General features: G+C 38.8%; 1 protein-coding gene across 1 annotated transcript; it reads right to left on the bottom strand.

Annotated features, from left to right (window-relative positions):
- Positions 1–10,674: 10,674 nt before the first annotated feature.
- On the bottom strand, positions 10,675–15,082 carry LOC130732495 (sugar transport protein 5-like). The gene is made up of 4 exons (XM_057584534.1): positions 14,847–15,082; positions 14,176–14,495; positions 11,568–12,197; positions 10,675–11,283 (listed from the first exon to the last, which is right to left on the bottom strand). The coding sequence occupies exons 1-4, from the start codon at positions 14,977–14,979 to the stop codon at positions 10,843–10,845; spliced, it is 1,524 nt and encodes a 507-aa protein (XP_057440517.1). The 5' UTR covers positions 14,980–15,082; the 3' UTR covers positions 10,675–10,842.
- Positions 15,083–26,062: the final 10,980 nt, after the last annotated feature.

Here is a 26,062-nt window from a genome sequence, read left to right as displayed (position 1 = left end):
GCTCTTTGTGAAGCATGTCAGAAAGGCAAATTCACAAAAGTCCCTTTCAAGGCAAAGAATGTTGTCTCAACCTCAAGGCCGTTAGAACTTCTGCATATCGACCTTTTTGCACCAGTGAAAACTGAGTCTATAGGTGGCAAGAGATATGGGATGGTTATCGTTGATGACTATAGCCGCTGGACATGGGTAAAGTTTCTAACCCGCAAGGATGAGTCTCATGCTGTGTTCTCTACCTTCATTGCTCAAGTGCAAAACGAGAAGGCTTGTAGGATTGTGCGTGTCAGAAGTGACCATGGTGGAGAGTTTGAGAATGACAAGTTTGAGAGTCTGTTTGATTCCTATGGAATTGCACATGATTTCTCTTGTCCCAGAACTCCTCAACAAAATGGTGTTGTTGAGAGGAAGAACATAACTCTTCAGGAGATGGCTAGAACCATGCTCCAAGAAACTGGCATGGCTAAGCACTTTTGGGCAGAGGCAGTAAATACAGCATGTTACATTCAGAACAGAATCTCTGTGAGACCAATTCTGAATAAGACTCCTTATGAATTGTGGAAGAACATAAAACCCAACATTTCTTATTTTCATCCTTTTGGCTGTGTTTGTTATGTTCTCAATACTAAGGATAGATTGCATAAATTTGATGCTAAGTCTTCTAAGTGTCTATTACTCGGTTACTCTGAGAGATCTAAAGGTTTTAGATTTTATAATACTGATGCTAAGACTATTGAAGAATCTATTCATGTTAGATTTGATGATAAGCTTGACTCTGACCAGTCAAAGCTAGTTGAAAAGTTTGCAGATTTAAGCATTAATGTTTCTGACAAAGGCAAAGCTCCAGAGGAAGATGAGCCAGAGGACGATGAACCAGAGGAAGAAGCTGGTCCCTCTAACTCACAAACTCTGAAGAAGAGCAGAATCACTGCAGCTCACCCTAAAGAATTGATTCTGGGCAACAAAGACGAACCAGTCAGAACCAGATCTGCCTTCAGACCTTCTGAAGAGACCTTGCTCAGTCTGAAAGGATTGGTGTCCTTAATTGAACCCAAGTCCATAGATGAAGCTCTTCAGGACAAGGATTGGATTCTGGCCATGGAAGAAGAATTGAATCAATTCTCCAAGAACGATGTTTGGAGCTTAGTGAAGAAGCCTGAGAGTGTCCATGTTATTGGAACGAAATGGGTATTCAGAAACAAGCTGAATGAGAAAGGAGATGTAGTCAGAAACAAGGCAAGGCTAGTTGCTCAAGGCTACAGCCAGCAGGAAGGAATAGACTACACTGAAACATTTGCTCCAGTAGCAAGACTGGAGGCAATCAGACTGTTGATCTCTTTCTCAGTAAATCACAACATAGTTCTACATCAGATGGACGTAAAGAGTGCCTTCCTAAATGGTTATATCTCAGAGGAAGTCTATGTTCATCAACCCCCAGGTTTTGAAGATGAGAAGAAACCAGACCATGTGTTCAAATTGAAGAAATCACTCTACGGTCTGAAGCAAGCTCCCAGAGCATGGTATGAGAGACTTAGCTCATTCCTTCTGGAGAATGAGTTTGTAAGGGGTAAAGTAGATACAACTCTTTTTTGCAAGACTTATAAAGATGATATCTTAATTGTGCAAATTTATGTTGATGATATTATATTTGGTTCTGCTAATCAGTGTCTATGCAAAGAATTTTCTGAGATGATGCAGGCTGAATTTGAGATGAGTATGATGGGAGAATTAAAGTACTTTCTGGGAATACAAGTTGATCAAACACCAGAAGGAACATATATCCATCAGAGCAAGTACACTAAAGAACTTCTGAAGAAGTTCAATATGCTGGAATCTACAGTGGCCAAGACTCCAATGCATCCTACATGCATTCTGGAGAAAGAAGATAAAAGTGGTAAAGTATGTCAGAAGCTCTATCGTGGCATGATAGGTTCACTTCTATACTTAACTGCATCTAGGCCAGACATACTATTTAGTGTTCATTTATGTGCTCGATTCCAATCAGATCCAAGGGAAACCCACTTAACTACTGTTAAGAGGATCCTAAGGTATCTGAAAGGCACCACTAACCTTGGCTTGATGTATAAGAAAACATCAGAGTATAAGCTTTCAGGTTACTGTGATGCTGATTATGCTGGAGATAGAACAGAGAGAAAAAGTACTTCCGGAAATTGTCAATTTCTGGGAAGCAATCTAGTCTCATGGGCAAGCAAGAGGCAATCAACCATTGCACTATCAACTGCAGAGGCAGAATATGTCTCAGCAGCAATATGCAGCACTCAGATGCTCTAGATGAAACATCAGCTGGAGGATTATCAGATCCTTGAGAGCAATATCCCAATCTATTGTGATAACACTGCTGCAATCTCATTGAGTAAGAATCCTATCCTGCATTCAAGGGCAAAGCACATTGAGGTAAAGTATCACTTTATTAGAGATTATGTACAGAAGGGCGTACTTCTTCTGAAGTTTGTTGATACTGACCATCAATGGGCAGATATCTTTACAAAGCCCTTAGCAGAGGATAGATTTAATTTTATTCTGAAAAATCTGAACATGGACTTTTGTCCAGAGTGAAGATGGATTAGAACCTCTGACTATGATACTTCTTGATCAGAAGATGTCTAGTCCAGAAGGTAACTCAATCAGAGTGTGTGTACCCACTGGTACTGACTCTGAAGCTGAGACAACAACACGTGTGTCAGTATTTCTGATGCATAGTTCCTTGTGCCCGTGTGACAGTCTGTTATGATTGCGTGTAGATATGCTTCTCTCCTGTGTGTGATTTGTGTATTTTACTGTTACTATCTATCTTTAATTTTCAACCGTTGATCTTAAAGTGCTTTTTGAATCAACAACGGTTATTTGTTAAAACCCACTATACACACACGATCTCTTTCACTTCCGGTTTTTACTCTCGCTCTCTCTGCTTTTCAAAAACCGTTTTTCTCGATTTCTCTCTCGATCTCTCTTCATCTTCCAACCTTCATCTTCTACCTCAAACCTTCAACCGCTTCAAAAATGGTGAGACAAACCAGAAGATCTACTGCAGATGCACCTCAGTTCCCTCACATGGTAGTTGGTCTAGCAACGGGTCAAAGGGGCCCTGAGAATCCGACACCAGATCAAGGTCAAGCTCAAGACCAGAGTGTTCCAATTGCAGAACGGGGCTGTGCCGTTCACTGTGTATATGCTCCTGAGGAACTCCAAGTCCTGGCAGAATGGAGATTCAACCTCGACAACTTGGCTACAAATGGGTATGATCTTCGTCCTGAAGTCCAAGCTCAAGGTTGGGGAAATTACTTCAACAGACTTCGAGGACCGGTGTATGATAGATTGGTCAAGGAATTCTAGAAGCACGCCGACTGCGATGATACTCAGGTGGTATCTTACATTCTCGGAAGAAAGATCATCATCACGGAGAAGTCCTTCGTGAACTTGCTGGGTGCAGACACTGCTTATGGGTATCGGTTCCAACTCACGGAATCGAAGCTGAAACCCAGCACCAAGGATACAATCAACCAGGCCCTGTACACCACTTACAAACCGGGCAAGACGAGTTACAAGGTGATGGACCTTCATCCCAAGCTCAGGATCTGGCACAAAATTTTGCTACACTGCATAAACCAGAGACCAAAGGGCAGTTCTCCAGACTACATCAACTTCAACCAGAAGGTGATGTTGTTCTTCATCCAAGACCAGAAGAAGATCTGCCTTCCCTACTTCCTGTTCTCCTACTTGAAGGAATGCATCCGGAAGTCTCGCACCACTGCCTCCATCAAGTCAGCAATCAAATATATCCCCTTTGGGAGACTGCTCTCAGACTTTCTCATTGAAAGCAACTTGGTGCAAGATCTGGTCAATGCTGGATGTGTAGAGGATCTGAGCACCATTGTCAGTGATGTCTTCACTGCAAACTCTCTGAAGAAGATGGGTTTGGTCCAGAAGAAGATTGCTCCTGCTCATGAAGACACATCTTCTGAGATCAGAAGTAGAAGGATGCCTCTGACTGACTACCCTCTGTGGACACAGGCAGACAATCCTGACGCCATCAGGTGCTATGTTGAAGACCTCAGGGCTCAAGGATTCGAAATTGATCTTGATGATTTCGTCAGCAGAATGCCGCCAGCTCCAGAGTTTCCTTCTCCTCCCAAGAAGAAAGCTCAGAGGAAGATGCTCCTCGACGAATCTTCTGAGGAATCAGATGTTCCTCTGGTCACAAAGAAGAAGAGAAAGCCTGATGATGGTGATGATAGTGATAATGGGGATGGTCCTCCTAAGAAGAAGAAGAAGCAGGTCAGAATTGTGGTGAAGCCTACTCGGGTGGAACCAGCTGCTGAAGTGGTCAGAAGGACTGAACCTCCTGCTAGGGTGACTAGATCATCAGCACATTCAAGTAAGCCTGCACTTGCTTCTGATGATGATTTGAATTTATTTGATGCACTCCCTATTTCTGCTATGCTCAAACACTCCTCAAATCCCCTCACTCCTATCCCTGAATCCCAACCAGCCGCACAAACCACCACTCCACCACATTCCCCAAGATCTTCCTTCTTTCAACCTTCCCCTACTGAAGCACCTCTCTGGAATTTGCTTCAGAACCAACCCACTAGGTCAGAAGAACCAACCTCTCTCATTACCATCCCGTACGACCCATTATCTTCTGAACCCATCATCCATGAACAACCAGAGCCCAACCAAACAGAACCACAACCCAGAACGTCTGATCACTCTGTTCCCAGAGCATCAGCACGTCCTGCTGCCAGAACCACGGATACAGACTCTTCGACAGCCTATACACCCGTATCCTTCCCAACCAATGTTGCTGATTCTTCTCCCTCCAATAACTCTGAATCCATTAGAAAATTCATGGAGGTTAGAAAAGAAAAGGTGTCTACCTTAGAGGAATATTATCTCACTTGTCCAAGCCCTAGGAGATATCCTGGCCCTAGACCTGAACGTCTAGTTGACCCAGATGAACCTATCTTGGCCAATCCTTTACAAGAGGCAGACCCTTTGGCTCAACAAGCTCACCCTGCCCCTGACCAACAAGAGCCTATTCAACCAGAACCTGAACCCGAACAATCAGTGTCTAACCAATCCTCGGTTAGATCACCCCATCCTCTGGTTGAAACTTCAGACCCTCACCTTGGAACCTCTGAACCCAATGCTCAAATGTTTAACATTGGTTCTCCACAAGGTGCCTCTGAAGCCCATAGCAGCAACCACCTAGCCTCTCCTGAAACCAACCTCTCCATCATTCCTTATACTCCCCTCCAACCCACATCTCTCTCTGAGTGCATCAATATTTTCTATCATGAAGCCTCTTTGAGGCTACGCAATGTGCACGGTCAGACTGACCTCAGTGAGAATGCTGAACGTGTGGCTGATGAGTGGAACAATCTGGGCACTTGGTTAGTGGCTCAAGTTCCAATTATGATGCAGCTCCTGCATGCAGAGGGAAGTCAGAGCATTGAGGCTGCAAAGCAAAGGTTTGCTCGAAGGGTGGCTCTTCATGAACAAGAACAGAGAAATAAGCTTCTTGAAGCTATTGAAGAAGCCAAGAGAAAGAAAGCTCAAGCAGAAGAAGCTGCACGTCAAGCAGCAGCTCAAGCTGAACAAGCCAGACTAGAGGCAGAGCGACTTGAAGCTGAGGCTGAAGCTCTTAGATGCCAAGCACTTGCACCAGTAGTGTTTACTCCTGATGCTTCTGCTTCCATTCCAGATTCTCAAGCTGCTCAGAATGTTCCTTCCAGTTCTGCTCAGTCCAGCTCATCCAGACTCGACATCATGGAACAGCGTCTTGACATTCATGAATCCATGCTGATTGAGATGAAGCACATGATGATGGAACTTCTGCGTCGAACGGATAAACCTTAGTTTTAGGATCTCTTCGTTTTTCTTTTTCTTTAACTTTGTTTTATTCTTGTTAAACTCTGTTTCTTTTTACCTATTTATTCTCTTTGTTCGTTTGTGATTATATATGCATATATATATATATATTTGTGTCACATATGTTTGCAAAAATCTGTTTATTCATCATTTCTTTCATGTTTACATCATACATTCTTTCCCTAAAATCTAGAATGGAGGATCCCTCCTCATTCTTCTGCACTCCTGGCGCTGCTCTGACCTATCCTTCTCCAGACGCTCCAGTACATGCTGGATGTTGCTGAGCCTGTCCTTTAGCTCATCCCTCTCCAGAATCTCTTCTGCAGTCTTGAGCTTCTCTTCCAAACTTTCTTTTTCTTCCAGCAGCTTGAGTTCAAGCCGGCTGAGTTCTTGCACCTCCTCCACGAAGGCAAGAAATTCCCTCAGGTCTCTCTTCACCTCTGGACGCAGGTCCTCTTCCAGCAGTGTCCGTGTCAGCTCCGCGATGGTCGTTGAACCCTCTGGATGCCTGATGTTCAGGAACAAGTCCTCCTCAAAGGCCTTCTTCCTCAGCTCTTCTAGTGCTACGATGTATGATGCCATTTTCTTTACTGATAATTGTTCGAGGTGTGAAGCTTACCTTTCTCTCCAACGCTTTATATAGGCTTCACTTTCTCTCTGAAAGTTAATGCTCCTACTGTTTCTCGAGGTTAAGTTCTTGGTAACTGACCCTTCTCTTTACTCACTTGACCGGTGGTAAACGTTCTTCTCTTGCATTAACTCTTCTATTTATTTCGCCTAACTCTGATTCTTGCATAATTTTCATTTTCTTTAAACTTAGACCTTCTCTAAGGGGGAGTACCTTGTACTTCAAGCTAAGTTTTTCACACCCCAAGCTTTTTGCTTATGACAAAAAGGGGGAGTAAACCCAGTTTTTGATGTGTAAGATGTGTTAGTGTGATTTATTTTTCCTTTGGAGATTTTAAGAGTTCCACCTTCATGACCATAGATGTGTCACTGGGCAAATACAAGGAATACATTTCACTTCTTCTGAAGTGATTATAAGTTGACTCTGATACCCAAGACTCTGATACCTTGTCCATGACTCTGATTACTTATGCGCTCTGATTATTCGATTTTCATCTATGTCATAAGTTTTTCACTCTGAACTCTTATATCATTTAGCTCAGAATCTAGACTTTACTAACGTTTTCATCAAGTATTAGATTCAGGGGGAGCTAAGCTCAGAATCAAGCAGTGACTTGAATTCAGAATGAGCAAGATAAACTATTCACATCAGGATAAGTCTTATTCTATATCTCTAAACTCTGAGTGAATTCAGTTTAATGTTTAAGAATTGTTCATCAAAAATCTTAGTTTTGTCATCATCAAAAAGGGGGAGATTGTAAGATCAAGTTTTGATCTAGTAGTACAACTCTATGTTTTGATGATTACAAGTTAACCTTTTGATATGAACAATTGTGGTACTCTAACGTGTTTTTCTGAGTGTGCTATTTACAGGCTCTGACCTTAACTCAATCTCACACAAATCAGAAGCACTGTGTATAAAGAGTGACCCAAGCAACGCTTTCGCATTCACCATGTTCAGTATGAACAGTGGAAAAGCTTCAGAAGTTCTGAAGTTATACAAACTCTGATGTGGACTCAGTCACTAGAAGTTCTGAAGATCCAGAAAGTCTGATAACCAAGAAACACTGAAGGCTCAGATGTTCTGATGGTGTAGAAGACTCTGAAGATCCAGAAGCTGAATAGTGGAAACTCTGAAGTCCAGAAGCAAGAAACTCTGAAGGCCATGTTCTTCCCTCTGAGTTCAGAATCAGAAGATACAATGGTCAGAGGATCTGTGCTTTCCCTCTGACTCTGATCAACCGGCTTCACAAGTTCCAATATGAAGCATTCTCCTGATCAGAAGTCTCCTAGGTTTAAAGGTCGCGTCGCTATCCAAGTACAAAAGCTATTGTACCTTCCTGACGACCTACCTAACGTTCTCAGCCACAACAGAAGCTGGATTTTCCAGAACTGCCCTCCAACGGTAGCATTTCCCATGCATCGCTCAACCCTAATCCTTGGAGTATATAAAGAGGCTGAAGACTGAAAGAAACGGCTAGAAGCATTCACATACGCAAGACAATATTAAATTCTTCTAAGTTTTCTTTCATCTGAAATTCATTGAGTTTACTATTAGCTTTTTAGAAGCAAATCTCTTGTAAACAATTCTTTGATAAACAGTTTGTTTAGTTCCTTTAGGAGATCAAGGTTGATCGGATCCTAGAGAAGACTAAGAGAGTGAATCTTAGTGTGAGCTAAGTCAGTGTAATTGTTAGTCACTTGTAGGTTTCAAGTGCAGTTGTAACTCTTACCTGATTAGTGGATTGCCTTCATTCTAAGAAGGAAGAAATCACCTTAACGGGTGGACTGGAGTAGCTTGAGTGATTTATCAAGTGAACCAGGATAAAATCCTTGTGTGCTTTTCTATCTCTTATCTTTGGCACTTAAGTTCTCGAAAGATTTGTCAAAATCTTTAAGGTGGAAGTTTTATACTGAAAACGTTATTCAAACCCCCCCTTTCTACCGTTTTTCATACCTTCAGATATTGCACCGAGCTTGGTTACCAATCGCTTTTGTTGATTTTGTTAGTTCTGTTCATTAACTTGCTTATTTGAACACTGTTATCTATGTTATGTTGTACAAGATGTCTTAGACATCTGGTAGAACATCTGTCCTACGGTTGCCAGAATTTCACGATTCTCTAATCAAGCAACTGCTCGAGGAAGGGATACTTTATTCCACAATACAGGTCCCTAAGACATTCCATAAAGCTCTTATTTACTGCTATTGAGAAGTTTGTTTCGGTGACAAAGGTTACTAAAATAAGGTAAGGCGAAAAATGGATAGATAAAAGCCAAAACAACTAAATGTAAATGGAAAAAACTGTATAAATAAAGGGATAAAATGATAAATGGCTCAAACACTGTAACGAAAGCTTAAAAGTTGAAAAGTAAAGGCATTAAAGTAAAAAGGAAAAGATAATTGTGGGAAATTTGTAGTTTTGATTGATTGTTTGTTTTTTAACAAATGACTCTTCCTCTATTTATAGAGGAAATTTCGACTAGCTTACAACAGTTAATAACCCTTGCCAGTACCCATGTTTCCCAGTTTTTACAAGTATTTACAATCGTGGGTGTTGGCCGTTGCTTCTTCTGATCAGATGGGAGTTTTGACTCGAGCCGAATTCCTTTGCATCAGGTGGTTCTTAAGCAGTAAATGCCTCCATATTTTGAAGGGATGAATCGCTCCTTCTTTCAAGCATGTGCGAGCCTTCTAGAACCTTGATAAATATATTTATTATGCACTGAGATCCATTCTAATTTACTCAGATCTTGTCCACGTTCATTCCTTATCCATTTTATTATGAACGCTTGGTTGTTTGCCTTGCTTGGGATGGTTGCCCTATCGGTTGGTTGGCTACGATGGCTGGCGAGATGCTTCGCCTACCTTACTAGCCGTTACGGATTTCTAGGTGCCGACAAGTACCCAACTTTTTCCTCATTCTCTTATCCTTAAAAGAAGTAGTTAGGCCAAACACAATATATGAAAAGTTCTTTGTAAAATCAGAAACTTAGTTTTATTGAAGTAAAATATAATAAGACAGTTTTTAGAAAAAATGAATCAAGATGAGTTATTTTAGAAAATGTAACTTTTTTTCTTATGGAGGCTAGTGTATTGTGCTCTTATTTACTTGCCTCTAATCACCTATACTGCCATCATTGCTACCACCATTTCCACTTTCCACTTCCACAACCACATTCCAATGTCAGCACCACCCTCTATCGCCACCCCACCACACACCACCACGACCACTACAAACACATCCCTCCACCACGGTCTCCGTGCCACAGTCGCCTCTATTGCCACCTCCACCACCACCTCCACAATCACCACTATCACTGCATGCCGCTACCACCACCTCTACCATCACTGTGTCCACTGACCATCACCACTAGCGCTACCACCTCCATGACCACCGTTGCCACAAGGTCACACCCACCACCACAACGACCACCAGCTCCAGCACCACCACTGCCACCTCCGCCACCACCACACAACCATTAAACGCCACCATTGATTACCTTCAGCACCGCTACCTCACCCACCATGACAGCCTCCTCCTTAAACGAGCACCTCCATTACGACCACCCACCATTATCATCATCGCCATTGTCACCACCACCCTCCACCACCACCACATCTGCCATCACTGTTACCATCGCCCTCCACCACCACCGCCTTCGCCCTCCACCATCACCCCACTTCCACCAATACCTTCCACCACCGCCACTCTAACCTTTATCGCCACTGTTGTTTCCACGACCACGTCGCCACTAGGTAACACCCACTTCCACCGTATCATCTCCACCACTACCACTACCACAATCCACCACCTCCATTTCCGCCACCACCACCGTCGCTATCATTGCCACCACCACTGCTGCCATATATAATATTGATCTGCATTACCACTACTACTTGACACCTCCACCAGCGTGTCACCGCAACCAGCGATTTTCATGAATTCATAAACTGACAAATAGTTTTTAAATTAAAAGTCGCTTTTGAGATGTGAAAAATAAAAACCGTAAAGCAACTCTTACTTTTTTTCTTAAAACTCTTATATTAAGCTTTACCTTAAAAGTAGCTTTTACGACAGAGAAATATTGGGCTAATCAATACCCTAAATTCTCCAATAATTTTTCGATCGAAGAATATTTTTTACCCCAACATGACATATTTTTTTATTCAAATTATTTTTTATTTTCGATATGCCACAAAACAATATACATATATTTATACATATAAACAAAAACAAATCTAGAAGCTATAGGAAAGAAAAAGCCAACAATTTTCATCATTTTTGCTCACAAACAACACTAGCACCTAGCTAAAGTGAGATCCACTTCATGGATGATTCTCTTGGTTAGCTTCCCCTTTAACAAACCGACGCCAAAACCAGTGTTTTCCCCATATAGTGTACATGGACTCCAATGGAACTCCTTTGGTCTCAGGTAAGAAAAATATAATGAAGATGGTCATTATCAAAATCCAACCCGCGTAGAACAAGAACGCACCGAATTTAAAGTGGCATAGCATGGCCAAGAATGTTTGCGAGAGTGCAAACAGTGTGATGAAGTTAATACCAACAGCTATGCTCTGTCCAGTGGTTCTGATCTTCAATGGGAAAATCTCACTTGGAATTAGCCAACTGAGAGGACCCCATGACCAACCAAAACCTGCTGTGTATATGGACAATAGAACCAATACCAGAATTGCGTTGCCCTTTGATATGTCCTTTGTACCCTTAACACCAGTCACCACTGCTAGAACTACAGCAACTCCAACCTTCACAGTAACATCAATTAAGAAAGTTACTTCACATTAACATATACTTGAATGATATATTGAAGTAAATTAATTAAACACATATAATGTCATTTTCCTAACATTTAAAAATGACAGTTTCTAAAGATATATGCATAATAGTACTCTTGAAGTTGAATGGTTCCTCAATTCAAAAAATTGGTGGGCCAAAATCATTCACAATTTAAATTATAAGGGACCAAAAATACAATTAAGGAAAACAATAACATTGACTAAGAAAAATAATTAACAGCAAATTAACTTACTTGGCACACAAACATAACAATGCCTCCGGTGATGAACAAGAACCTTCGACCAAAGCGGTCAACAACACCAGTGGAGACAAGGATAGAAGCAAGGTTGACAAGTCCAAGTATAATGGAGGACATCAAAGCAGCATTGTGCCCCAAACCCACAGATTGGAAGAGGTTAGGCGCGTAGAATGCCACAATGTTGATCCCTGCAAGCTGGTTAAACAACGGGATCAAAATTCCTAACACCAAGTGAGGCCGATATTGCCTCTCAAAGATGACCTTAAACGGTTCCTCCTTCATAGATTTCGCAACCTCGTTCCATCGAATAAGTTCTTCCAATTCTGGTTCGATGTCCACGGTGGAACCCCGTACTTTGCGCAAGGCGTATCGGGCTTGGTCGACCTTGCCGTGCTCGACCAAGCTGCTGGGCGTGTCAGTTATGAGGAAGGCGCCGCCCGCCATAATGGCGGCAGGGACAACTGCGAGGCCGAGAGAGACGCGCCAGCCCCACGTGTGCTTGGCGGTGCCGTAGTTTATGCAGGCTGCCACAACTACGCCTACTCCCAGGAAGAATTGGAAGCCTGTGTTGAATGCGCCTCGCCATTTTGCTGGAGCGATTTCAGAAAGGTACAATGGTGCTGCCTGTTTCAAATGTACCAAGACATCAGGCAACTAATCATACAAGGTTAATTTATTTCACACACTACAAAGTTTGGGATAACCAACTAAGATAAGAAAAAAAAATAAAGTTTTTAGAAATATATAGATGATGTTTGAAAAGTGTATTAAAGATAAAAATATTAAATGGACAAATGAGCATAATATAATACTTTTGGTGTGAATTACTGAAATATAATATAATATATATTATAATATGATTGGAACAATAATATTAAGTGTACTATTTTCAATAACTACAAATAAATCAAAAGAATTTCATTAAAATATAATCATAAGATAATTATATATAGGGTTAAGCATCATATTAGTCCCTGTCTTTGTGTCGTCGTCTGAAATTAGGTCAGACGGTGACAAAAAGACAGGGACCAATATGTTGTTTAACCCTAATATATATATAATTGTGTGCCCTATACGCAAAAAAATAGCACTCTTGGGGAGCTAAGGGATGAAGCGTAAATGGTCAAGGTTTAAACCTAGTGAAAAAACTAATTTACTAACAATTAACAACTAACATTTGTCTATCACGATAAAAGTATGCATCGTGGTCTTGCTTTCTTTTCACTAGCTCCTAGTCTCGTGGGGTTTTTCAACCGAGTTGTTTTAGTTTGGCAAGTCTGATGCAAAACTATAGTTCATAGTGCCAATTAGACCAATTTTTTTTACTCAATTTTTTTGTTAAAGCAGTCTGGTTGGTCCGGTTTTTAATACACTTGGTTGAGTTCATTGTTTTTTTTTTTTTCGATCATAAAAGATTTTATTGAGTGAAAGAGAGTAACATGAGAACATCTCTCTCATGAAAGTCAAGATATAGCAAAACCAAAGGTCACACTTAAGAATGAGCATCGTTAAAACTTTATTAGGAAAAATCCATTAGGACACACTTGGTTGAGTTCATAGTTATTCCAATTATTTTGACTTTCTTGATTTTTTGATAAATTAAATTTAGATATGTGCCATAATGAAAATGAGTGATAGAAGCTCCTTTAGTATTTTAATTTTTGATGATTGGGTGTATGATATTGATGGTTATATAGCAGACAGTTTCAAAATTGCCCGAATTAATTATATATAGATGATGATTTTGCCTAGTGGACTATGATATGATTTTTTATAGTGGACTAGGATATAGTCAATAATAGTTTACTATAAAATCGCCTTACATCACAGTGCCAATTGATATTATCAATTATGTAAAGGTCAGAGTTTGGGCTTTAATTTACTTAATAAATTATTTTTAATATTTATTATTCATATATAAATTTATTTATTAATTAAACGTCATAGTAAAAACTTCATGTTATTTTCTTTTCTAAAAAAATTTCATGTTATTTAGAAAATTGTCTTGTCTAATTTTCAAATAATCATAATTGAGTTTTAAATGAAACATTTCCCAGTTACATCATTAAATATGTTACATATATAATGATGCCTAAGACTATAAGGATTATGGAACTTTAAGATTATATGTGCGCTTATCTAGTATATACCACTTGTTCTGGTGGGGCGATAAACACGGGTTGCGAATTAGCGGTGAGATTAGCAAATTCTAGCTATTTGGCAGCTAACATTCAAGCAAGCATTTAACAATTTAGTTTCTAAGCCAATCTATCTTGAGTATCTTTAATTGTCAATAACAAATTGACTAAAGGATTGACAACTATTACTGTTGACAATGTCAAAAGTTACGAATGTTATTACTAATTTTTCTATAATGAATAATGAAATCTCTTATATCTATATTTTATTGGATTATTATAATTAAAAAAATCTTAGAAAGAGAAATTCATGAGTAATCTAGGAAAGTCAATGATTTCTTTTTCTTACAAATTTATTACTAGTAATTACTTTTTTTAATCCTAGAGAATTAAATAATTGTGAGTAAAAAATTAGAAGTGAGGGAGGGAGTATTTACTTAACAATAATTTAGATGTTGACTCACTTGATTAGTGAAGCCGGCCCCAAATCCGAGGAGGACACGCCCAATCATGAGCATAGCAAGATTTTGAGAAGCCCCATTAAGTGCACCACCACAAAGGAAGGTGGCACCACCCAAGATGATGGTGTTTTTTCGTCCGATCCATGCCGTGACACGACTCGCTAAAAGAGATGTGACTAACCCAGCCAGGTACAGAGAAGATGTGAATAGTGTCAGCACTTGGCTATCATACACACAGTACATGTTTACATCGCTACCAGCAGCCTTTCTCAGTATGTCCGGGAAGAATTTTTCAAGAAACGGCAACATCGTTGTTACACCTCCTGAAGTTCATTAACATTTTCATTGAAACACATGTTAGCCGTCAGATTCAGTTATTGTAGTCCAAGGTTTGTTTTTAAAACAAGAAGAAAATCGAATGGAGGAAAGCAATTAGAAGAACATTAAAACAGTAAAGATTGGTGTACACCCGGACATTCTGTCGGTGTAGTGGGTGTAGACCTACTAAAAAGCTAGAAAATGATGAAAAATAAGTGATAGACATAACATATGGTGTGATGTGACTAGAACAAAGAAAAAGAGAGAAAAAATGTGTTTCAAAATGTTTGCACTATTTAATGATATGATGCACGTATTTTTAGTGTAAGACAAACATAATCTTTAAAAAGAATGACCTGAAATTCCAACATCATATCCAAAAATAAGTCCACCAGATGCAGCAACGATGCAAGTGATTAAAATTGCGAGTGTGATCTTGCTATCGAAGCTAGTGGTTGGTGCATCCGCAACGAATCCACCACCTGCCATTTCGAACCCTGTCTTTGGATCTGCTCCAAACTAACTATGGTTCTTAATTATTAGCAGCAGGTTTGCTAGTTTAACTCTGTGCTTGGATGCTCGTAAGTAAGAACGTAGGGGCTAATTTATAGATCAAGGGATGCATGGACGTTGTCTTTTGCAAATAGTCCAATATGGAATTTTTTTTCTTTAAAAAAAGGTGCCGATTGAATTTTTCTGTTCTATAAAAAAATCATCATCCCATACCTTGTTAATCATATATCCACGGCAACTTTAATTAAATTTATAGAAAAAGATGATTCACAGTTTATACTGATTCCACCAAAATCCAAATGAAAGTGACGAGGAATGAAATAGACAAAGTAAAAGATATGTGACTGATAAGCGCATAATTGATACACTTTACGTGTGTCTTTCTAAGCTTCATTATATACATTTTTATGCTTAATTGTTATGACTTAGCCATATTTTGACCATTAGTGCTTATTTGGATTATTCATGGAAAAGAGCTTAATTCTATACTTTTAGTTTCTATGACTGTTTTCCTAGAACAGATTGAATATGGAGCTAACAATATCGAAATAGGGCGAATAATATGTCATTGGAAAGATAACTCGAAGCCCTACAACTTTCATGTTCAGCACAATTCTAGAATCAGCCTCTAACTTGGTCAAAATAGCCTTACAAAGTTGCTGCCGCTAATCCCGTGAGTCTGGAACAGTCTGCACTAAAATGATCATATCTTGGGCTACAGAACTCCGAATTAGGATCCGATTGAAGGCCCGTGAAGCTGACTTAAAGATCTACAACTCTCATGATAACCTCAATTGAAGATTCAGATTTCTTGTGGGACCCGCGAATGCCTGATTGTTCAGCTGCTTACTCCTTTATGTGGGCCCGATTTTGTGAAGATTTAGAAAAGATTTAGATAACAAAGATTGTTACTTTATGAACAAGTTTATTTATTAGTATAAATAAGTGAGTTTAGGCTTTTGTTAGACCTCACCACCTCACCATCACCTCCTCCACCTTCTCCAAATATCTCTCTCCATCTTTTCTAGTATGAGTTGCTAAACTCCATAGTTAGTCTTAGGATTTTTAATATTCTTGTGTTTGCAAACTTGAGGTTCTGTTCTTAATGCAAATTCTTTCTTTATTAATTCTTTTCATCTCTATTTCTGATCTAGGGTTTGCTTAATTTCGTAGTTTTAGAAATAAGAGTTGATGTATGTTCGCTTAGTTCATGTTAGTTCGTAACTGTTTCTTAATCGCTTAGTTTAGGAAACTGTGAATAGATTTTCACTTAGTTAATAAACTCTCACGAATTAGGGAAACAATAAGGAAGAATTAATCTTTTGTAACCAATGAAGGTTTGTTGCACTTGAATGTTATAATCCGATGACTAACACTTTCTTTTATCTGATTAAATATCTTTTAAGTTTTGCTTTGTTACTTTTCAATCCAATCAATCAACCCCCCTTTTAGGTTTTTTTGTTTTACTCTAATATCAATTAATAATTTATCAAGTCCTTGTGAGATCGATCCTGGTGTTCATCACATTGTACTGCATTCAAAGCAGAATACTTTGGCACACATCACGACAGTGTGTTCGTCAGTGACTGAAGAAAACTGCAATAAGAAGAAAAATTGATGATAATAATATGAAAGAGGAAGTGATTTTTTTATTGGTTACAAAAGAGGAAGTAATTGTTTTCACTATTTTGTTTATGTATTTAGATTGTGTTTGGTGTGATTTTTAATTTATATATTTAAGTTATAAAAAGTTGTTGTTAACTTTTAAATTCACAATAATATATTACCATTGTTCGGAGACATATTTTATGAACATTACTTGGTGACAGTGGCGTTGGTTATAGTGGTGATGTAGGAGGTGTTGGTGGATATTACTTGTAATGACAGTGGTCGTTGTGATTGCGGCGACGGCGGTGGTGGATGTGGTGGTGATGGCGGCGGCGAGGATGATTTTAGGAGCGTTGAGTGGTAGGCAGTGGTTGTGGTTGTGGTGGTTGTGACAATGATGGTTTCGATGACAATGATTGCTCTAGAGGTGGCAACATTCGTGGTGGTGGTGTAGGTGATGCATGTTGGTGACGATTGCGAAAGTGGTGATTGTGGTGGTGGCGATTTGGAAGGTTATGGTGGTGGTTGTAACGTCCCAACTTTCGCGGGTCACAATAATAACCTTTCACGAATTAAATATGCAATAGCTTTTTCATAAGTACTTAGCAAATGCAGATATATATATTTTTTTCTTTTCAAAGCATTTCCAAAACATGTCATGCATACTCCCAACCATAAACAAATATACATCCAACCTCAACCAAGACAAGTGCTTGGATTTAAAAGGGATGAACATAACATATACAACAAAGTAAAGTATAATTAGATTCGACAAATGAATTCAATATGCAGTGATTCCAATAAACCGATATTCTTACTATGTTTCCCACAGAGAAAAAATGCAGGAAAGCAATGCACCATAACCTACTCTGACTCTTAAGTATAGACTCATAAAATAATCATTTACACTTCCACCAACAACGGTGTGCTCTCTACCCAAAAGGCTCTTGACTTACACCCGACTCTACTCTTACGAGTCTTCCACTAGTCCTTCGTTGGACTCTCACAATTGCTCTCCTCTTCTCTTGAGGAACTTTCCTCATTAGTCAGCACAATGACATTCTTCCAGTAGTGTAGCATTTTCTCATATTGTCACCTGTCATCATCTGGCGGTTGTCGGTCGCCCAAATACAATGGCGTGAGAGGGGTCAACTTCCCGACAATAGTACATAGTAATACAACAATGCATACAACAAAGGCAACAATAGACATCATTGTTAGGCACTGGAAATGTAATGTATAATATCATATCACAATACTCAGTCAATACATGTTATCATTCCACAGTTCATATAACCAGCACATCAAAATATCAAATCTAGATGAATGATTATGAGTGTGTCAATGACTACATCGTCAAGTCGATCCAACTCTCTCATGCTGACCATACTGAGTCACATATGTCAAAAGAATGCATGCATAGGTGCAACATAGTTAGCCAAACAATGTAACCTCCTCACAAGGATACGCGCCTCTAGCTACCAATCACTGTCTTTACAATACCCATAGGTAAACGTCGGCTTTCCGGCAAGATGCTTTAAAAAGTAAGGAGTGCCTCCCACACCCTAGTGACTTCGTATGCCACAAAGGTCCATCCTCTTGATGACCAAAACTCAATTCTCTGCAATATTTCCAAACAACGGTGTTGTGCCTTACGCACCCTAGTGACTTCTCGCACCAGAACGGTTCATCCTCTTGATGACCAAAACTTAATTTCTCTTTATCTTCTCAACACCTGGATCATCGATTTTTCCCGTTTTAAAAACACTTTCCAAGGTCCTATGTTTCTCCTTCTCAAAGTTTTTATCTTTTGTTTTAAAGGTGTTAGCACTTGAATTAGTTTCATTATGATGTTTCTTTCTCAGAACTTTGAAGTATTTTCCTACTTTTCCAAAACATATCATTTTCTAAAGATTCTTTTTTCCCCTAAGGACAATCTTCTTAAGGATGATCTCAATCCTACAACAGCAGCAGTAGTTCTGACCTCTCATCGGAACCTACTCACTAACATCAATAAACACTCCGTGTTTACAGTCCGTAGAATAATAATTCTCAAGCACAATTAAACAATTATGGTGGCACTTGCACATGCATACTATTCATTCAGTCATGCATCAATATCAGTAAACATCTCAACAACATGCTTCAATAGCAGTCGATATCTCAATCAACATACTTCAATAGCAATCAATATCTCAACAACATGCTTCAATAGAAATCAATCACAAACAACTCAATTGTTTATCATATAGATAAAAAACAGAAAGTTGCCCTCCCCTCAGGTGCATTTCTGCTCGATTCCTTCCACTTGTAGCTCTGACGCAAAGCGCTCCCGTTCTTCATACCCTTGACAAGTACGCTTAATGTAGTCACTAGCTGAGATAACTTACTAACTCATAATCCAGAGCTACAACTTCAAGCATTCTCTAAGAGTTGTACACGTAACTGACTCGATTAACCACGCAAACACAAGTGAAAACTGAATCTCCTTAATGGCTACAAACCATTATTATGATATCATCAATCTCCACAATGAATACATTTCATCACAATAAGAACAAAAACAACAACAAAAACAACAACAATATCCAACGCTCCAAGGAGCTCTTCACTTAGTCAATCACTATTAAAACCAAACATCCTTATTTTGCTAAAATAAACAAAGTGCACATAAAGAACACTTATGAGATGTAAAGGAATAGCATAAGAAAGAGGGGTTTGAATTGTGTCATTGAAAATTTTTATTTACCAAAAGATTAACAGATTCAACTAGTTTTTTTAAATCATTTGGTGCAGCGGATAGTCAAGCATAGTAATGAATAGAAGACACACAGGCTTTTTATCGTGGTTCACCCCTAAACGATGGTTCACCCCTAAACGATGGGGCTACATCCAGTCCTTGGTTGTACCAAGATTTCACTAAAAAGGTATCAAGGACTTCTCCTTTACGTATTCTCAGTCCCAACCTAAGTATTCTCAAGACTTCTCCTTTACAAGTATTCTCAAGACTTATCTTAACCCTATATTCTCAGGGACTTCTCCCAAAAGTATTCTCAGAGACTTCTCCCACAAGAATTTTAAGGACTTCTCCTAACCAATCTTTTCCAAGATAGTTTTCTTCTACAAGAATCTCTTCTTACAAGAGTGATAGTAGAAAATTTCTCAACACTTAACTAAAGTATGTGGTATAAGTTTTGACTCTAACACTCTGTTTGGTAGAGAAGTGAGAGATAGGGAAGAGAGAGTAGAGAAGATAGAAGTTGAGTAGAGAGAAATAGGTGAGAAATAGAGTAGATTGAAAGGTTGTTTGGTATGGTAGAGATAAAGGAGAGAGAGATGGGAATTAATGAGGTGGAAGAGATTGAAACCAATTAACTTTTGATTAAAAAATTATTTATTAAACAAAAAAGTCAACAATGGAGATAGTGGCGGTTCTAAACCGCCACGAACTTCCAAGAAAAGGAAAAAAAATAGTGCTGGTTTAGAACCACCACTAACCACACGAAATCAAAAAAAAAAAACAACACGCTGAATTTCTTCGCAAAACATGAAGAGGTTAAAAAGTGGGGTTTCCCACCCTCTATCTCTCTCTCACCTACATTAGTTTACAACCAAACACTCATTGTCACTCCACATCTCTCCTATCTCTTTCTCTCTCTTCTATCAATCTCTTCCCTATCTCTATGCCACCAAACAAAGTGTAAGGATCTACTTTATGTTTTGATTCTAGACAGGTTGAGGTAAGCAATTTGCCTCTTAAGAATAAGTTCTCTCTTCTTGAAGCAGACAATGTTGATAAGCCTTTTCTGTGTGAGCTTCAAAGCCTCCTCGCAATGTCTTCAGATCTTGCTCTTTATACTTCAGGGTTATTCTGTGAGTTAGATAATAGTTGTTGGAGGTTCTACTTCACATAGATACAAGCCCTTGGATCAAACGGTGCTTTTGTGTACATGTGTCCAGTGAATGAAATGCATGGCATTTTTTGATGAGGACCATTTGCCGAAAAGATGTAGTTTGTTAGCAAGTGGGTAGCATAGGTCTGTGCTTCTCACCGTTGGTGTGAAGATGTAGTAATTTGATAGTGACACTAGAGTCCTTTTATTTTGTGCGTTGTTCCTTGTTAGATCATGTGATCTTGCTTTAAGACTTCTTCACCAAGATATTCTGAGATCTCTTCGAATTTGAAGGTAATGCACATTCTTTAGACACTCCAGTTTTCTTTTTATGATTGTCTTCTTCCTTCAAACGATCTTTCTGCTTTCTTTTTATTGATCAGAATATTCACACGATGTGAGTTGATCAATCATATACAGCTTCTTCTCAGAGATTGAACTATCTTGTAAATGTGTTTCCTGACTAGGATATGACGAGGTAGGAATAGACGATAAGCTTTGTTCCATTCCTTTAGAGAGAGAAAGAGGAAACTCGATTGTGACAACATTGTACTTGTTTCCATGGTCAGTGTGCTTTGTAGAGTATCACGTGATCCTTTAGCACTTGACTTTCCCTCAAGAATGTCAGAGATATTTTCCAATTTGAATGGATGGTGCACAATCTCTGGACAACACTTTCAGCTTGACATAGACGATGAATGTATTCAGTAAGTGTATTCTTCTCTTGGGCAGACGGACTAGTAGATTTGGTTGTGGTTCTCTTGTGAAGACTATATCTTGCAGCTTTGACCTTTCTTCTCTTGTGCAGACTGTTTTGCAGCATTTATCATCAGACAATTGAAGGTGTGGAACATAAGTGATATTTCCTGCACTATAATTCACATGAAATTTTAACCGTTACACTTATATCTTTTGAAATTTTTATTATTCAAAATATGATAAACGATATAACTAGCGTTTAAACTTAACAATCTCCCCCTTTATTATGATGAAAATTTTAAAGAGAAAACAAGATATAATTATTTTTTAAAAGATGTAGACTACTCCCCCTGAGTTTTCTACCAATATGCACACCCTATCGTTTGCACATAGAGAATGTCTTTTTCAAAAGAGAGGTTAAGAAATTTCATGAACCTTTATTCTCCCTTTCATATGCCCTTTGAAAACTTTTCTTTTGAATTTCAAGGCATTTTACATAAAATATTTTCTTCCGTATAAATGTTTTTTGAAAAAACTTCTACTCTTCCACTTTTCTTTTAACTTTTCTGAAATTCTTGTTCGCCTTGGACGGATGTGTTACACAATGTTCATGACATTGTGTAGAACATGCATACAACAAATCACAATGTTAAATGTGCTGCTTAAGAAATTAAAAAAAAACAAAGTAAAATAACACAATGAATTGGTAACCTAGTTCGGTGCAACGTCACCTACGTCTGGAGGGTTTTCACCCAAGAAAGGAAATCCACTATTAGTAGTTTAGGAACACCCGGTCTTACTAGAACACTCCTTGTTCAAAGTCTTACAGCCTAAACGCTACCCAGCGTATTTCTACTTAGTACTCCATCTAAGTATGAGAGCCTCTCTCACTTTCTCTCAACAATCACTGCCCCAGTGATTGAATCACAAAGTACAATAAGGATGTGGAGATTAACACTCAACGAAACACAACAACTCAGTGTTGTTATAATCAATGGAAGCACACGAGTTGATTACAAAACTCACACAATGGACTCACAACAAAAACCCTAATAGCACAAGCAGCACGACTAATATTCCACGTATGTCAGCTAGGGTTTCTTAATCAACTTAAATAGACGCTCTTCAGACGGTGTCTTCTATGGGCTAAGCTTCAATAAGTCCATGTAGTAAAACAAAAGCAAATCTTCAAAAAGATCTTCTTAAAAAATAACCACACTAGGACTAATTCATCCCAATTACTTGGTCCACACAAATTAATCCTATTTTTCCAAATAGATTAATTCTCCATATCACAGAAGATATGTTCAGTTTATAAAACGCGTAGAATCACAGTCATATCTTCACAATCAATGCTCCACGTAGATACGCAAAGAACACGCAGCAACCCGAATAACAACGTTCTACCGGATGCCTAGAACATTCGGTTGCACATCAGACAAAAACAATGTTGTTTGTCACAACATGAAACATACCAAAATACCACAAGTACCTTAGACAAAATAGAGCTAATAATAAGGGAAAATACTCAACATTTTCAAAACGTTTCTCACTTTTCTCTTACTCTCCCCATTTTTCATTGTCAAAAAGCAAAGCACAAGTGATAAGATGCAGTAAAAGATAAATCATGACAGGGAAAATAGTGAAGCATTTAAGAGCATAGGTGCCAAAACACGGCAAATCCACAAGATGTTCAGATAAAGATTAAATGGCTTAAAATAGTGCAGTCATAATAAACTACTGATAATTTAGGGGAGAGAGAGAGAGAGAGAGAGAGTTGGCTTCAACCAAGTTTCTTGAAAATAAGTTCCAGCGTTTCTGCAATGGAAGATACCCTGTTACTTCTTCAATTATCACTCCAGAAGAAGTTGCTTCAGCAGATGCTACAACTTTTCTTTCAGACTGGTCAGAAGGCAACATCATTTAGAACTCTTCAGGCAATGTCTCCGGACTCACTTGGATTGGCAGTGGATGCTTAGGAAGAATAGTTTCCATCTGATTCACATCTAGGCAAGGGAAACCTGTAGGAAACCGAAAAAACGTCCAGTGTGCCCAAGGACGTAGGAATGCCCAAGGTTGTTGAAGATGATAGTTGGGAGCAGCTCTCACATAGCATCACCAAGCAGTTCGCTTCCACTGAGAGTAGTCAGGTGGAAGTGTTGGAGGTATGTAAAGGGCAACCAGAGTTGGGCTGGGAAAGCGTCTCCTCAGCATAGGACCCACCTCAGACACCGCGAATGCCAGAGATAAAGGTTCCAGAACAAGCACGGGTTGGCTATCTACCCAGGGCACGACCGCCTACAAAGGACGGTCCAAGCCAGGCGAGGAGAGCTGCCCATCTAGGAACTGGAGTACTTGGGCTTATTTACTTTTAAGTTTTGGGAATTGGGCCTTGAATACATAAGGCGCAATTCCCTAGTTTCCTTAGGGTTACAGATTCACCCACTATAAAAGGGGGGTCCATGATTGTACTCAGCAGCTTTTGACTCATTAATGAATAGTACACATTTATTTCATCATCATTCCTTATTTGTGCTCTGTTAGGGCTTGCTAGAATATTCCTTTAGATCTAGTAAGCTACTAGTACAGAACAAGAGTGTATCTTGAGTCAAGTTTAGATGCCATCGTTCAGGAGTGAATTACATAGCCAAAGTTTGAATTCTTAACACTGACATCCAGACGTTGCAAGAACGTTGACCGTTTGCAGATGTCTCTTCCTGCCATTGTGGGCTGCTAGTGTTATGCCAGTAGAGCTTCTTGAGGATGTGGCAGTGAAGACGTTCTTTGGAGCAGTAGTTGGAGTGGTGAGCTCGGACTTTACAAGTGGATCGGTCCTGTCAACACTTAATGATTCTTCGAGAGTTGCTAGTAAGATATGAGGAGGATTTTGATCACTTCTTTCTTCTTGGTTGGGAGTTTGAGGACGTTGAGCTAGTTGCAGAGATTGAGATGCAGTCTCCATGGTGGGTTGAGGTTGAAGTGAAGATAAAGTTTAAAAACTGAAAATTAGAAGTGTTTTTAAAAACTGTTTTTGAAAACAGGTCGTATCAAACAGATTTTCAGTTTTTAAAAATTGAAAACTGTTTGAAAAATTGCAAACAAACAACTCATTGAGGGATTTTCATAATAGCACGCACACAAAAAAATTTACTAAAGAAATTCACACATAATCTCAAAACAACGTTTTTACTTTTCTTTTACACAATCATCTCTTTATTCCATGCTTGAAAGGTAACAAACCAAGCTTCTCTAAGATGTCTTTCACGGTTCTCTTTATCTTCATCGCTTACTCATCAAATCACTTACAACAACATGAAGTCTTGTATACGACTCTTACAAGCTAATCCTCGACCCAATCATTCATTCTTATATTCCATTCTTACACGCCTATCGTCAATCATAAGAGAAACTTTCATGGCATACTTCAACACTTGTGCATCCTTTTATCAAGTAATACAACTACACAATTCTAATTTCACAATCTTGCATCTCATAGATCAAATTCACTAACTCTTATCGCGAGATCGATAAAACTATAGTTTGATCATCACTTATTTATCTAGAGTCTAACTACATAGTAACCCATCAAGTCTAGTTCCATTGTATAAATAGCACGCAAACACATCGATCCATGGTTCCACACGTTGAGAAGAATACATAACATTCTCTAACGTTGAATATCTCGACTTGGTTTATCTCTACTTGGAGTTACCGTGTGAACCAACCAATAAAGGACTTCACAACTCTATATAGCATTATGTAAATATCGACTTTCATACTCATGTATTATTATCATGGACGATCAAAGAAAACACTTTGAACAATAAACGTCAACTCCTAGTTTCTCTTAAGTCACCCAAACCAAGATTCTACACCAAGGCTTCAACTCAAGGAAAGACATTCAGATTTTCACCTCCCAGATTCAACCTTCAAGCTAGTCCCTGATTCATCTCTTAACTATAAAAAGTCATCGAACTTCCGAGGATTCAAATCTTAATCTTCTACATTCAAGTATTTTTTAAAAAAACTTATAAACTTCTCTAATATCAAGATTTTTTTCAACCTCAAGTCTTTCGACACGACTTAATCAACCCGAGCTAAAGCATAGCTCCAATTCGATAAGTGTCCAATCATATATTAAAAGAAACAAAGTTTAAAAACTGCCCTTATGTTCACCGAAAACACATAAGTTCATAGGCTTATTCATGTCACAAAAAAGAGTTAACTAACGTCATTAACTACTCTTCCTCGACCAGACAGATACAGCAATAAAAGGATACATAAAACTAGCATTTTGTCTCTCTTTTAAGAATGAAAACATTTGTAAAAACAAGGAAAACCTCTTCGCTAACATCTTTTAAACTTCAATGCTCACAACAACAAGCGAAACATGTTAGTTATTTTCCTTTAAAATATTATTTGTCCAAGGCTAAAAACGCAATCAAAGATTGAAAGCTCACAAAATCCATGTTCTATAAACTTGTCGGCGAATGGTCACTCGAGAAGTTGGCGGTTCACGATGGTTGGCGGCAGAGCTATCGCCAGAGAAGAAAAGAAGAGATGTCCTTCATCCTTTCGTGGCTAGGAACTCGGTGGGGCGCTATACATTGCTCCAAAAGCTCGACGGTTTTCTCAGAAAGTCCAGTCGTATGTCGGCGGTACTCGGCGGTAAAGGTAGTCCAAATCAGAAACTGATTTCGAATTTTTTTTATTTATACCCTCATTTAATAATTTATCACTCACTTATCACCTTTCATATTAATCAACCACAACTCTTCTCTATCAACTACATTATTTTCTATCCAAGGTTATGCACATAGTTTAAGAGTTCATTAATTGATAATATAATTTATCTAAAA

Source organism: Lotus japonicus, chromosome 1, assembly GCF_012489685.1.
Source record: "Lotus japonicus ecotype B-129 chromosome 1, LjGifu_v1.2".
Lineage (NCBI taxonomy): Eukaryota > Viridiplantae > Streptophyta > Magnoliopsida > Fabales > Fabaceae > Lotus > Lotus japonicus.
This window is presented reverse-complemented; position numbering and strand designations above follow the sequence as displayed.

Coding starts and splice junctions, on each gene's coding strand:
- LOC130732495 (XM_057584534.1), bottom strand. CDS start 14,979: ATGGCAGGTGGTGGATTCGTTGCGGATGCACCAACCACTAGCTTCGAT. Junction 14,496..14,846: donor ATATGATGTTGGAATTTCAG/GTCATTCTTTTT, acceptor AATGAACTTCAG/GAGGTGTAACAACGATGTTG. Junction 11,284..11,567: donor TTGTTATGTTTGTGTGCCAA/GTAAGTTAATTT, acceptor GTTACTGTGAAG/GTTGGAGTTGCTGTAGTTCT.